The sequence below is a fragment of the Sinocyclocheilus grahami genome, unplaced genomic scaffold (genome assembly GCF_001515645.1).
Source record: "Sinocyclocheilus grahami isolate Dianchi unplaced genomic scaffold, SAMN03320097.WGS_v1.1 scaffold1397.1, whole genome shotgun sequence".
Taxonomy (NCBI): Eukaryota; Metazoa; Chordata; class Actinopteri; order Cypriniformes; family Cyprinidae; genus Sinocyclocheilus; species Sinocyclocheilus grahami.
Genome location: NW_015506576.1, coordinates 88,609 through 104,827, shown reverse-complemented (window position 1 = coordinate 104,827; position 16,219 = coordinate 88,609). Strand labels below are relative to the sequence as shown.

General features: G+C 35.7%; 1 protein-coding gene across 3 annotated transcripts; it reads right to left on the bottom strand.

Moving 5' to 3' along the window:
• Positions 1-52: 52 nt before the first annotated feature.
• bsg (basigin) lies at positions 53-14,487 on the bottom strand. 3 transcript variants are annotated; one of them, XM_016256105.1, is made up of 8 exons: positions 14,275-14,487; positions 7,407-7,581; positions 6,908-6,996; positions 6,662-6,801; positions 3,464-3,743; positions 1,050-1,062; positions 822-896; positions 53-287 (listed from the first exon to the last, which is right to left on the bottom strand). In XM_016256105.1, exons 1-7 carry the CDS (start codon positions 14,342-14,344, stop codon positions 836-838), a joined length of 828 nt encoding a protein of 275 aa, XP_016111591.1. In that variant the 5' UTR covers positions 14,345-14,487; the 3' UTR covers positions 53-287; positions 822-835. The 3 variants fall into 3 exon arrangements, with proteins under 3 accessions (XP_016111591.1, XP_016111590.1, XP_016111589.1); XM_016256104.1 differs by having other exon boundaries at positions 53-288; positions 807-896; positions 1,050-1,074; positions 14,275-14,486; XM_016256103.1 differs by having other exon boundaries at positions 1,050-1,074; positions 14,275-14,486.
• Positions 14,488-16,219: the final 1,732 nt, after the last annotated feature.

Sequence of the window (16,219 nt, the reverse complement as noted above, 5' to 3'; positions counted from 1 at the left end):
GTGCTCATTTAATGAATGGAGTCAGGAATTAAACTGTGTCAAGGATAAATCAACACACACACACACTTCTACAGCAAAAATACAATCATGCAGTTTCCCCCTCCTCCCCAAATTTAAAAACATCTGCTGGCAGCACAATATGGATAGGAATAAAAGTAAAAGGAGACCGATTAATATCTCAAGACATTTACACTCAAGCAGAAGGTTAAGAACTCGCAGTGTGCACTATAATGTGCTACTCAGCAACTCAATGCTCCATATTCTCTTCAACAGTAGTCATCAGGACACTTGAAAGGAATGAAAAAAGTCAGCTGGATATGGTTTAGAAAAAAATTATAGTTTATATTACATTTAAAGGAACAAATTTAATTAGAACATAAAAAAATATTTATTATTATTATATTATATAATTATAAACTATTTTTTTAATAAGCTACAATAAAAATAAAACCACAATAAAAGCATTTAAATTATAAAGTATAGAATTATAATATGTAATATTTATGGTTTATTTAAAAAATATTTAAATTATTTAATTACGGTTTAAATTAAATGCATAAAATAATTTAATAGAATTAAAGAAATATTTTATTACAGTCTATATTATACAATTAATTTATGAAAAAAGTCTGCAATATAAAAGATACACATTAAAATTAAATAGTAATAGTAATTCATATTAAATATTAACTGTTATTCATTATATATTTATACTATATATTAAGTGTTTAAAAATATAATATACAACATTAAGTTTCGTAGATTATATTTTTTTATATTATAGTAAACTTGCAAATAATATTTACAGAATAATATTTCACCTTTTCCTCCTTTCTCAGTTGGAGTTCCTTTGCCGGACATTTTTGTCTTTGTGGTTCGTAGCGGCGTTGCTCTTCCTGAAAAACACAGCAGCATGTCAGTTCCATTTTTGATGTGCATATGAATTTCCTGAGCTAGAAGCACATGTCTTCAACATGGCCTTGATGTTCCTGCAGAAATAACTTCTGCACTTCTACAATATTTCAGAACAGATATTACAAAACGCTTACAGTGGTGCAGATCCTGAGTCATCATCTACAGGAAGCAGGAACACATGAAAAAGAAAAAGAAAAAGAGTTAAACTCATTTTTCAAGTTGACATGTACAAGACTACTTGAACTGTTACAGTAGCTTGTCTAAAATCTAGTGTGACAGCCTCAAGACAGTGAAAACCCTAAGTTTAAAAGCAGAGCACCTAATGAGTAATGCGATTTGGGGACTGAACAACCTTATTGATACTCAAGTTATTTCTACTGCTAAATATGTACACGTCATCTAAACACTGCTATCAATCTTTTTACAGTACTACTAAGTGATTCATGCAGAATAATGCATTTACATTAACCATGCGGTCTGATGATGGATTGAAAGGATACAAACGTTTCCAATCGAATCATTTGTTTGTAGCACAACCTCACCTACAGATGTAGTAGAGAGGAAAACATTGTTCCTTTTCTGGATCGATCATGGTGAAGGCTCTCAAACAGCATTATATCACATTTGTAAACTCCTGCACTGGACTTCTGAAGTCAAAATATCACCCAGAAATCTTCCTATCGAAAAGAAACCACAGAAAAACGTCCTGCCTCTGGCACATATTTAGAGAAGTCTATGGATATGACAATGGCTGTATGGAAATGAAAACAACACCTAACACAACCTTTATGAACTGGTGGGGAAAAATGGACAAATGCGTTTCGAAACTTCCTAACAAATAAAACAATACAATAATAATAATAAATCAATGTGTAATTACCAAGTCACTATTAAATGTCTGTTTAAAAGAAATAGTCTATATTATTATTATTATTATATTCAGATGTATAATAAAATTGTAATTCAAACCCCTACAAAACTGCATGCATTTACAAAACTATAATATGTAAAATAAATATATGTATTTGAGGTGGTTTGAAGTCACTATATATGCGGTTTAAAACATAAAATACAAGTAAAGTAAAGAATGTACATTCATTTATAATGTTAATAAAACATTTTATAATATGCGTTTGTCATGATTTGAAATCACTAAACACAATAAATATAGAAGATATTAAATATAGAATTTTATAAATATGCCCTTTTGAGGGGGTTTGAAGTCACAAATGTCTAAAAAAAAAAGATCAAAAACAATAATAAAGAGTAAAAATTATATACACATTTATATATAAATTTTTTTTTTATAAATACATGCAGTTGTGTGGGGGCTTGAGAGATATATATATATTATTTTTTCTTCTTTTTTTTTTACTTAAGCATGTATTTACTCTACTTTATTATCTTGATTATTAAAAAAAAATAAATTCAAGTCACGATAAATGTCTACTCTTTTTTTTTAAACTGGGTATACTATATTAATTTGTACCATGTAAAATAAATTTGATAATATATACATTTTTATGAAGATTTATAAATGATTTATGAAAAAAAAATACAATGATAAAAAGTAAATCATATATTACATACATTAAAAAAATAAAAATAATAATTTCAGAATACAGATTTTTGAGGGGGTCGATGTCACTATATGTGAGACTTTAATAAAATATTATGAAACAGTCTGGCTACTGGCAAGGTTGTGCTTCAGACAGACAATCAGAAAAAAAACTAAAGATGCGAGTTGACACCAAACAAACATATACTTTCAAAAACAAAGTTAAATCAGAGTTTGAATGACTCTTGCCGTTTTCATGCAGAGAGCATGTCCAAACACATTCAGGATGATAAAAACTGTCAAAATAATAAAGCTGGGATTATATATTTTGCCACACTTTGTGCCATATGGGTGCTGCCTCTTAAGATACGTAGAGGAAGCCACTGCTATAATCTAGGGCTGAAGAACATCATGCAATGAGAAGATGCAGAGAGCATGCAAGGCAGTATAACATGATCCGTGTGAAATGTCATCTTAGCTATTATGCATAATACCTTGACATTTAAAACCCATTCTGAACTGCAATATGTCAGACTCAGCTAAACACTTTCACTGGCTACGGGAAAACCAATAAAGTTGCTTTTCTTGAATCAAAGTCTGACAAATCTGGTTCGATTTATCTTCTTAAAACAAACTGCCAGTGAAAGAGTTGTACTTTTCAGCCTATCAAGGAAAGCATTCAAACTCCCAAAACCACTAATTTAAGCAAACCCACTTCAGTCTGACATGCAGTTTTGAGCACTTACCACAACGTAAAAGCAGCAGCGAACAGAGAAATAAACAATGTAAATAATAAAAATAGACTCAGCTAAGGCACAGCCACACACCTTAGCCAAATAAAAATAAACATACAAAATCAAACTGAAATAGGATCTTGCACCATTACGAATTCATAAACACAATTTTTTAATTACATCCACTGATCATTTATACATTCACAAAAATGGAAAATGAAATATCATTACGATGGAAACAACTAGCGTCACATACCATCATTGATCTCGTCTGGCTTTCTCCTCTTCTCGTAGATGAAGATGATGGTGATGAGGATAATGACCTCAGCAACAATGCCGAGGAATGGCCAAAGGGCGGCCAGTTGGCTACGCACGCGCAGCTGAATCTTATCGCTGGCTGATCCCATTTCATTGGTGCCTTGGCACTGGTACATGCCCATGTCCTTGTTGATGTCCAGATCTTTCACATACAGCGTGGTCTTGTTGGGGGTGTTCTTCATCTCATACTTGTCATCAGTGCCATTGACAATGGGCATCTGTGTGTTGAGGACGCAAAATTGTCAAGTTATTATAATTAGGGGTATCACTAACAATTATTTTGGTAATCAAGTGATCGGCTGATTATTCTGACAATTAATTGAGTAATCAGATAATCTGTGGTAATAAAAATAGACCAAAGTGAACAATAAACTTTAAAATGACATATATAATAGCAAAACACATAATAGCAATTGGTTCAAATAAATTATCAAAAGCCCATCCATTATAAAAAGTTCACACGGCTCTGGTGGGTTAATAAAGGCCTTCTGAAGCGACGCGATGCGTTTGTGTAAGAAAAATATCCATATTTACAACTTTATAAAACTTAATCACTAGCTTCCGCTAACTGTCGTACACTCGTTCACGAGAGAGTGGCGTCCAGCAGATGACATAGCACGTAGGCGTAGCATAAGCTCCGGTGAGAATATGCTAGTCTCACGAGAAACAAGTTGTTTACAGCAAAGGAAAACCAGTGTCCTCTTGACTTGTATCAAAATTCTCCAACATTTTTCTTTACAAATCCTCGTTTTGTACTACTAATTCGTGACCGGTGTTTTGTTTCATTCTCTCCTCTGCACTTCCATGTTCGTCACTTCTGCATTCTTCACCGCGTTTGCCTACGTGCTACGTCATCCTCTGGACGTCACTCTCTCGTGAACGAGCGTATGACAGTTAGCGGAAGCTAGAGATTCAGATTTATAAAGTTGTAAATATGGATATTTTACTTAGACAAATGCATCGCGTCGCTTCAGAAGGCCTTTATTAACCCACCGGAGCCGTGTGGACTTTTATAATGGATGGGTGCAATTTTTTGGACTTAAAATTTGGGGCTACCATCCACTCCCATTATAAAGCATGGATTAGCCTGGACATTATTTCATATAACTCCGATTGTATTCGTCTGAAAGAAGAATGTCATATACACCTAGGATGGCTTGAGGGGGAGTAAATCATGGGGTAATGTTAATTTTTGGGTGAAACCCCCAGCGCATGCGTTTAATTGAATCTCAGCTAGGGCTAAGCAATATAGCTAAAAAATGTATCAACGATATAATGTTTCATATCATTCGGTATCGATAATTATTGACTTTATAACCTTTTTTAAAACAGAGCAATAGAAAAAAAAAACTTTAAAAATACAGTGGTTAAATTTAAATTAACCCAATTTATTGAGACACAACAAATATATATATTTTTAACAGTCAAACACATATCATTCGGTATCGATAATTATTGACTTTTTTATAACCTTTTTTTAAAACAGAGCAATAGAAAAAAAAAACTTTAAAAATACAGGGGTTAAATTTAAATTAACCCAATTTATTGACACAACAAATATATTTTTTTTTAACAGTCAAACACAAAATAAAAATTTAACAAATATCTAATTTCTAATGTTTTATATGCAGATTAAATAGGTCTGAAGGAAACTTTTGGCTTGTCTCCCGAGGCCACAAGAGGGTGCAATGAGCAAAATAATGCAGCACATTAAACTGCCAACGCAAAGGAAATAACGGTCTATATAAAAAAAGCGTGCATTATGTCTAAATTAACTCATAAATCAAACAATTTCGTAAAATGCATAAACAATTATGAACAAAACAGCATCATGTATTTATGCAGGGCTTTCCTGACAACTTTCCGCAATGCCGCCCTCTTTATTTTACTAACTTACTGCATGCTGAAGGTGACCCAGCTGACCTCACCAGAAAAAAAACTCAACACCATCTAGTGGATTGTAAAGAAATTGATTTTATTATTCTACCAAATAGTATAATAAAAGATCGATACTTGGCGTCCGTGTATCAATACAGTACTGCCGCGGAAAATATCGCGATACTATGCTGTATTGATTTTTTTCCTCCACCCCTACTGAATATGCGTTTTGAGTGAATGGCTTGGTTTCGGTTTTAACCCAATCAGGATCTTCTATGCACTGAGCTACTATATTTCTCTAATATTTTGAATGAATAACGCAGCAACTGCGCGTCTTGTGGGCTAGACTAACAAAACATTATAATGCAACAACGTCACTTACATAATCATCACCGCATCTCGCACGCTCCACGAATGACGCTCCCAGACACACACACACCTAACATTTGATTGTACTATTTTTGCATTCAAATGCAAATGTTTATTTTAATTCGATTAATATTAATTTTCTTTTATTCACAATCTCCTCATCACAGGCAGGCACAGCACTCAATTCAGCATGTGTGTGCTGTCTGCGTCACTCATAGTACGTGCCTATATCGTGTGCTATATCGAAAAAAAATCGTTATTAAAGAGGGTGTACCGTCGATAAATATCGATACCGTTTTATCGCCCAGGCCTAATCTCAGCCTTTGTGAATTCACAATAGCACAATGCTTTATGAGTTTTAAATGGTTTTAATATTTTGTGCAGCCTTAGAGAACTCTGTAAAAATGCTTTTCATGGATTCTCCTCCGTGGAATATGCCACTTCCGGTATTATGGCGGTTAATCGACAGGCAAAATGCAATCGAGGATTTTGTATAATCAAGTACTCTAATTAAATCGAGTAATCGTGACAGCCCTAATTATAATGCATTATATAATATTGTATTGAATATTTTATGTAATATTGTACTTGACAATAGGTTCAATAACAGTTATTATACTTAATTACTACCACTATAACGATTAAATTGATCATTTCATTATTAGTAGTAAACAAGTTGAATATAATACTTTAGCAATTCTATTAATACAACTACTAGTACTATAATAATTATTAGAAGTAGTAACAGGTTGAATATATTATTGTAATAATTCTATTAAGTGCCAAAGTGCCATTTAACACACCTTATCCAATCTTCAAAATCGCACGGCCAGGTACCAGTCTCATGCCATTACAACAAGCACAACAGTTTAGTTAAGTCTTTATTTACCTTATCAATTTCATCATCTTTGAGCTTGTACCAACTCCAGTCAGTAGGCAGGGGGTATCCATGGCTCACACATGTTAGGACAGCCTTGTCTTTCTCATTAGCATTTTCAGAGTGTTTGTAGGCCACTACATGTGGGAGAGCTAACAGGAAGAGTATAATTATGGGTTATAAGCACATAAATACACAATATAATGTAATGCATGACAAATACAGATGCAGTAATGCATTACAATCAAACTTTCTTACCTTTAACTTCAATGGTCGCATTAACCTGAGGTTCTGTTAGGAAGACACATGCATATAGTCCAGCAGAGTGGTAATCAACCTTTTTAATACTGCCACGGAAAGAAAAACAAGAAATGAGACCCACAAATTTTTTTTAACATAACAGCATCATAGCAATAAAGGTGGAGGGGAGGACAAGTAAAGCAAACATGAAATATACAAGTAAACAGCTTTTCCAGTCCACTGCTCAGGCATCCCCATGGATATTTTTCCAACCCAGCAGTTCTAAAGGGAATTAGGGTCAGTGAATGTGGAGAGCCGGAGGTGCTTAAATCACGCTACTGCTGCTAACAACTCCCATCTCGTATATCGCACAAACTGAGAAGCTGCACTATACTTGATGGACCTGGATGGATGGGTAAACACTAAATCTGGAAAACGTATTAATACTGAAATTAGAGCGCTATATTTCGATCTTCTTTAGGTCATACAATCATTTACATAAGGTTGAGGAACATACTCATGTTTAATGTAAAGTTCATCACTGTTTGATTCGGACTTGTCAATGATCTTGCCATTATTGGTCCAATAGTGGCCTTTGACGAGAGAAGAAGGGTTGGTAAGGTTGCAACTGAGTGTTGCAGAGGTCTGGTTCTGGTCGTTCACCACCTCTGGTTGGGTCGTGATGGCTGCATCTGTCGAGGCATAAAAGTAGCAAAAGTTACACAAACTCATAACACCACGACTCTTTAACAGAAAAAAAAACAAGTGCTCACTGCTGATTAATGACTCTAGCAACCTCTGGGTTTGATTAAAAAAAATGAAATTTTTGGACACGACAGAACGGATAGGAACATTGCTGTCCAGATGTTCACCACAATGTGCGCTGAAAGGCACATTGTGCTTTATCAAAGGAGAAGTGAAGGTACATTTGGGCTGTGAGCTACTGGGAAACATTGAGTGAGCAGTTTATAATGAAAACGAATGGGAAGAGGGAATACAATTCAAACAACCAGCTACTGGTTTGGAGACCATGAGCTTATGAAAACCTGATGTGGAAAATAAATACTTTTTTCTTAAGTACTGCTCTAAGACCACCAGAAGGGTTAAGCCACACATCTAGAGCTTTTTTAGATGTTTACTGAAAGCAAGCCACGTTAATGAGATCTAATCAGAGCCCTTTTTCAGAAATGCATGCCAATTAGTGCGTTTAACACCTTCTGACTGACAGTAACGTTGTTTTTTTTTTTTAAGATGGAGTCTTCGTTCTATTCATCAGCTGTTGATTTTGGATTTTTTTTTAACAATTTAACAAAACTTTAATTTCATGCCGATTTAGGGTCTGTGTACTTTTGCGTCTATTCAGTTTTCTTTTTTTTTAAATTCAGAAATTAATAATGGAACATGCTGTTTTTCTTTAATGGTTCAAACACTGATGAACAGAATAAGCAGACAAACTAATTTCCATTATTCAAAATTCGTATTTCATTAAAAATCATAAATTATATAAAAATTAATTTCTAGCTTTTTTTAGCTCCTCTAACAGACGCTATAAGCACCCTCACGCTACTGACGTGACTACCGGTAAACTACTGCTTTATGAAAACCTTTGGCTTCTATATTTCTATGATCTTGATCCTTTTTCATGCCTAAAAACATGCAAGAAATACTCTTTGTATATTTCTTTGCATTTAATTGTATCCAGGGCCGGTTCTACTGGAGTGCTAGAGGGAACCAAACGAAAGCAAAAGCACCTCAGTTGAAGTTGTAGAAATAGGATATTGGCGAAACATATTTTCCAAACGCTCCAGTGTGTGTGTTTGAACTCTGGAGTTAGGGGGTGTGCCCAAAGCGTGAATCCTTATAAGGGAAAACACGAATCCTAACACCGTTTCTACACCGGACGCAAGCGGCACGGCCATGGCCGGACTTACCATTGGGCTTGAATGGGCTGCAGCCCAGGGGCCCCGCCTTAACCAGTTTGCATTTGCTCAGTTATGTGCCAGTCAGAAATTATTAGCCGCATTTCAACTGCGCACCCGGGCCAGCCGGGGCTAACAGCTTCCAACTACGACCTTCAAAGCCATAATCAAACAGCATAAACTGGAATTTATGATTTTTTTCACATAGAAAAAGGACACGTATTAAATCACGTCTGTGCTGCGACGAATCGCCGAGTAATTTGTGATCACATGGCTACTTTAAACGGTTCAATTACGCCTTTAGCCCAAAAGAGTGCACCTTTAGAAAGATAATGATAAATTCTCACATGTTCGCATACCCCTCCATTCTTGACAGAGGATTATTCTATATTATATTAATGTTCCACTAAATTAATCTGAAGAGTTGAGTGCTCTCTCCCATCCAAAGACTATAGAATACCCTAATATCTTACAGGGACTTTGTCCCGTCTCACTACCACCACACAAAGTGGAGCAGAACTGTCATCAAAACCATTAAAAAAAAATGAAAATAGCCATTTACATGGTTCGTATGGTCATGAAAACATCAGAAAGCTTTGGAAAAGTCGTGGAAATTTTTTCACATAGAAAAAGGACACGTATTAAATCACGTCTGTGCTGCGACGAATCGCCGAGTAATTTGTGATCACATGGCTACTTTAAACGGTTCAATTACGCCTTTAGCCCAAAAGAGTGCACCTTTAGAAAGATAATGATAAATTCTCACATGTTCGCATACCCCTCCATTCTTGACAGAGGATTATTCTATATTATATTAATGTTCCACTAAATTAATCTGAAGAGTTGAGTGCTCTCTCCCATCCAAAGACTATAGAATACCCTAATATCTTGCAGGGACTTTGTCCCGTCTCACTACCACCACACAAAGTGGAGCAGAACTGTCATCAAAACCATTAAAAAAAAATGAAAATAGCCATTTACATGGTTCGTATGGTCATGAAAACATCAGAAAGCTTTGGAAAAGTCGTGGAAATTTATTTTACAAATCTCTATATAATAGAATATATGTTTAATCATGTCTTGAATCTCGGTGCGGGATTATGCATTTTGGTTTTACTCATTCCTGCAGATTTCGCACGTTTGGAAAATTCCCACAAACATGTATTTAATATACAATGTAGGTTAGATGAGTTAAAAAAATTCACACAGAATATCAGATTAAGTCAGTCATTTGAAAACAGCGTGAGTGGTTCAGCTGTACCGCGTCTTCTCGCTCTCACTCAAAATTGCCTCACATCAGCGCATCTCATCTGCACTAAGAGAGCTGCTGCAGGCTGCCATACAAGACTTTAGCTCAGCTGACAGAACTGTCACTTGCCTAATCGGGTCAGTGTTGCATCATCACAAAAGTTTATCATTTGCACGTCTTTTTAAACCATTCGGTACTCGCGCTCTCCAAACTAGTTTTCTGGGCGCTCACGGTCACATCCCATGCGACCACTCACATGAAGCCGCATCGCAAACTCCTCAAGAAAAAGTTATTGTTTTCATTGTTTCTGACTCGAGTAACCTTGCATTTTAATAAATAATGTTACATAAAGACAATTAAACGGTCAGTAATAAATGAACAAGTTACTAGCAATGCAATAGCACAAGGATACAAATGAAACTGTGTTTTAACTTTTTCCGGTAGGCTATAGCCTAAAACTAACAGAAGCTGCTACTGTTCAGAAACAAAATACTATGATGTATAAAGTCATAAATATAGATTATATTTATATATAATTACATATTAAATATGAAAGTTATTTAGTCAGGAGCAGATTTGAGCAGAGCGATTTTTTTCTTTTGTTCTTTAACACAGACTGACAGACAGCAGGTATACTAAAAGCTGCTGTCACTTTCATACCAAATGTTAATGTTAACAACAAAAGACAAAATCACTCACTGCTCTTGACTGAATAATTTTTGTAACTTAAATTAGGAATTAATCTGTTATTTAATTGACAGTTTATTCCATTTCTGCAGCATTTCTGTACCTGAATGTTTTCCACCAAAACGGTTTCTAAAATGAAATTCAGGTCCTGAGTTTAATTTATAATACCGGCTAAGCAAATTACAATATACTTAATATTCTGGCATTCAGTTATGTGATTATGTAACTTATGTTCTCTGCAAGAAGTAACATCTGGCACAGTCACAGCCTGTGCTTATAAGAAAGCAAACAAATAGCACTAATAATTAGGGCTGCACGATATATCAGCCACCATATCGGTATCGGCCGATAAATGCTCATTTTTTCTGTTATCGGTATCGGCCCAATAAGAAAATAGTATATAAAAATTTGGATATAGATTTATCGGCCAACATATCGGTTATCGGCTTTCAAAAATAAAGGATTATCGGTATCGGCCAAAATTTTCATATCGGTGCATCCCTACTAATAATCATTAATTTCCCGAACATTTGTGTAAAATAATGGAGCATTAGGTCATGAATATTGCCTTAAAAGTCATTGAAATTTATTGGTTGAACGAACCCTGCATTTAATCAGTGAATGCCTACGATATAGGAGTTAGCCTATCACACAAACTAGAGTCCTGTTTTTCCGAATATCTGTACGATCGCAAATGTACAATAAACAAGTCACTGAGTAACTTTCAGACACAAAATTCTGTTTTGCCCCATCAATGCGTCTCCGAGCAACACAGTGATTTGTTTCTCAGCATTACAAGGACCAGTAAATGGTCAAACAGGCTATTAGTACAGTCGTTTGCGAAGTTAAATGAATTAGCATTTTAAACTAATCAGTTGATTTAAGGATTCAACTCGCTCATTAAGACAGTCACTTGATGTCACCTACTGGCGGTTGTAGTTTCACATTTTAAAAAGTAGCTCATTTCATTTTGGGCATTTGTAGTATAGGTATGGGGCCCAAACATAACCTCAAGCCAGGGGCCCCCGGCCCCATAAGTCCTGCCCTGGGCACGGCGCGACAAAATACTATAGAACCACTGATCTATAAGAGATTTATTATCTATAGATCAGTCTATAGAACTCATTATAATCAGTGATGCCGCCTACACGGTGCGGCGCGACATGACAAACCAAAAACATTATAATGCAACGACACTTACATCGTCATCGCATCTCGTGCGCCGCTGAAAAGGCTGCCTCTTTAACGCATACCTAAAATTCGAATGCAACGTTTTTGTATTTTAAATTCGACGAATATTCGTAATTGTTTTTGGACAGTCCTAAAGCAAAGGTTGATCGCCTACAAGTTCAATGGGTTTGCATGGATTCCTGTGCCATTTCCAGTGATTGACCATTATAATGAGCTTAAGCTAAGCATTTTGCTGAACAAGGATAGACTAAAAGATGAAAATTGCCTTCACGATTGGACAAACATGTTTTGCCTCCCTCAGTTTCCATTTTATGATTACAGGCTACTCTCAACTGATGTTTTATTAGACTTGACAGCAGGCCTCTAGAAAACTAGTGCGCACTGGTTGTCATGGCTGCCTGCTGCTTACCCCGTTTAAGACATCACTCACTGGAGTAACTGACCTGCCAGGGAAGAGGACCGGTGTTCTGTCGATTTGTGCTACCCTGTCAGATTTTGCTACCTCCCATTAAAACAGTGGGTAGTACAATTCAACAACGAAAAATGCTACCTGTAAAATTATGGTTTATTAACGTCTACACCTACCACAACCCTAAACCTACCCTTACAGTAGGCCTGGGCGATAAAACCGTATCAATATTTATCAATAGAAAAAATGATCGATATAGTGATGTAAGTGACGTTGTTGCATTTTAATGTTTTTTAGTCTAGCCCACAAGACGCACCGCTGCTGTATTATTCATTCCAAATATTAGAGAAATATAGAAGCTCAATGCGGAGAAGATCTTGAATGGGTTAAAACCGAAAACAAGCCATTCACACTGAACGCATATTCAGCACATTTTTAGACGGACAAATATGACTGCTGCACTCGCGTCTCACACAAGAGATGTATAGAAAGCCATGCAAAGTTAAAACAGTTTAAACTTTTAGAAAACACGTCACAAACTTGTGGAGGTTTATTCCTTTTCACTGCGTCTCATATGTTTTTAAATGCAGTCTGTGTGAATGGCGATTCGGCTCTTTGGATTAAGTAATGCATAAATACACGATGCTGTTTTGTTCATAATTGTTTATGCAATTGATGAAATTATATTTGATTTTTATGAGTTAATTTAGACGTAATTTTATATTTTTATAGTTACTTGCTAAATGCGCTGCATTATTTTGCTCATTGCGCCCTCGGGAGACAATTAGACCTATACAATAAAGACCTATGTAATCTGCATATAAAACATTAGAAATTAAGATATTTGTTTAATTTTTATTGTGTTTGATTGTTAAAACAAAAAATACTTGTTGTTTGTCTCAATGAATTGTGTTAATTATAAATACAGTGGTTACATTTAAACTTTTTTTCTATTGCTTTTTGTTTGAAAAAAAAAGGTTATAAAATGTCAATAATTATCGATACCGAACGATATGAAACATATCGTTGATACATTTTTTTGCTATATGGCCCAGCCCTACCTTACAGTAATGCAAATACAGCAATTGTGTATATACGCGGTTGTAGCTAGAAGGAATACAGCTACAGGAAACCAAAAATAAATATTTCTACCTATTAGATTGTGTTTTATTAACGTCTACACCTACCCCAACCCTAAACCTACCCTTACAGTAATGCAGATACATTAAATATTGTTGTTCAGCATGAGAAAAAGGACGCAATACTGATGTGCGCATGCGCAGTAAACCCTGGTAGGACAATCTGACGGGTTGGATAAAATGTCAGGACACCAGCATTAATATTTTAACTAGCAAAGTTTGGATGAATCCTTCATGCAATAATTAAAGGTCAACTAAAAAGCATGATCCTCAGAGAGGAGATCTCTAATTTTGGGAAATGAGTAACTTAGAAGGTAACAACACCGAGTTGGGATTAAAGGTTCTTGTACATGAAAGACCAGCAAATACACATGGTGGGTTTTGTGTGGTTTGTACTTTAACACCGTGATAGTCATTTATGTCGCTAACAAACATGTCTAACCCCTTTTTAGGGTAATACTACATAAACTCTTGTTTTTTGATAAATACCTCCTATGTGTTGGAATTTAAGAAGACTTAAAGAGCTTTAACGAGTAAAGCAACTATTCAGCTGTTGCTATAACGGTTAGCTCTATGCGCGTGAGTTGTTTCCCCATGGGCTCATGCGCGACAGTTTGCCGACGATTTAAACGGCCTTTAAACATTTCAAACGTTCATTTTCAATGTATTTTACTTCATTGTACGGTTAAAAACAATGTAAATACAGTCGACCTGTCGTGTTTGTGTCAACAGACGGCCTGTGAAAAATGAGCTCGTGAGCTAAAGAGCAACAGAAAAACGAGACGCCTTACCAGTCAGAGCCTCGGCTTGGAACCAGCCGATACAAACGGCGAGAAGTACGCCAAACAGCTTCCTTCTCATGATTAAATGTTCTTAAATACGTAACAATATAAATATCGGGCCTGTTTCCAGAGGCTAAGGCGGTATGGAGCAAAGCCCTCGATGAAGCCTCGTCGTCCTCTACTTGTTCCGAATGCACTCGAGAACGCGCACGTATACTTGCCTGCGTCATCACGTCCGGCCCGCAACGTCACCGGCACCGCCCTCTAGGTTTTCAGAAAATACCAAATACAAAAATAACAGGCTCTGTCATTTTAACTAACCCGTAGTGTTTACAATATTTTAAAGCTTGAGTATATTATGTAAAGTTCCTCTAAAATCATAATTTTATGTTGTAGAATGAAAGTTGCAGGTTTTTTGGTTCTGTGTCGTCATAAGTAGGCTACTGTCTGACATGTGCTCAGCACTGTTTAGCTCCAAAAATGACATTTATTCATTTATTCCAGATTTATAGCCAGAATCCGCCCTCATTCACTTTAGTTGTGTTGAAATACCACTAATGATAGCACGAAATTCAGTTGATAAACGTCTCCCTTTATTTTCCACAGACAAATTCATTTTGTCCAAGTTTGGAGCGACATTAGGGTGAGCAAATGATGACAGATTTGTAATTTTTTAGTAATATATTCCATAATAATTCACATATGACAATGACTATTGTTTCTAAAGTTTGTAAATCCACATCAGCAGACAATGCTCTCCCCGGTGAGTTTGAATCCATCCTCATCAAATATTCAAACTGGGCTCATTGTTCCGTTGATTATATAGGGAATGTTCCTTCCTTGGAAAAATATACATGTTTCCTCTGTCTGGAGATATTTATGGTGGAAACTCGTTAGAAAAACAACTTTGACTTAATCTATAATAATGCAGAACTGCACAGATGTAGTTAAGCTTCTTGTAGTCCCCAAAATTGTGCAGGGTGCACTCTAAAAAAATGCTGGGTTGAATACAACCCAGTGCTGGGTAAAATAGGGACAAACCCAGCAATCGGGTTGTTTTGACCCAGCGGTTGGGTTAAATGTTTAATCCAACCTTCTTGGTAGTAACCCAACCACTGGGTCAAAACAAATCAATTGCTGGGTTTGTCCCTATTTTAACCAGCACTGGGTTGTATTTAACCCAGCATTTTTTTAGAGTGTGAGGGTGCCATATAAACAAGAATACAGTCAACTAAACTAAATAACCATCTTACCAATTAATATTAATCATTTACAATAGAAAAAAGCAGTTCATTTTGTTTGAATGAAAATGAACTTTATTCAAAATAAGTGTATAAGTCTTGTTTAGAATTATATATTTCTTTACTATATTATTTATTTAGCCTATTATTATTTTTAAACATGGTCAAGGAAAAGGTATACAGCGTGATTCTACTTAATATTTCATTATTAATGATATACAGTGGGTACGGAAAGTATTCAGACCCCCTTAAATTTTTCACTCTTTGTTATATTGCAGCCATTTGCTAAAATCATTTAAGTTAATTTTTTTTCCTCATTAATGTACACACAGCACCCCATATTGACAGAAAAACACAGAATTGTTGACATTTATGCAGATTTATTAAAAAAGAAAAACTGAAATAACACATGGTCCTAAGTATTCAGACCCTTTGCTCAGTATTTAGTAGAAACACCCTTTTGATCTAATACAGCCAGGAGTCTTTTTGGGAAAGATGCAACAAGTTCTTCACACCTGGATTTGGGGATCCTCTGCCATTCCCCCTTGCAGATCCTCTCCAGTTCTGTCAGGTTGGATGGTAAACGTTGGTGGACAGCCATTTTTAGGTCTATCCAGAGATGCTCAATTGGGTTTAAGTCAGGGCCCTGGCTGGGCCATTCAAGAACAGTCACAGAGTTGTTGTGAAGCCACTCCTTCATTATTTTAGCTGTG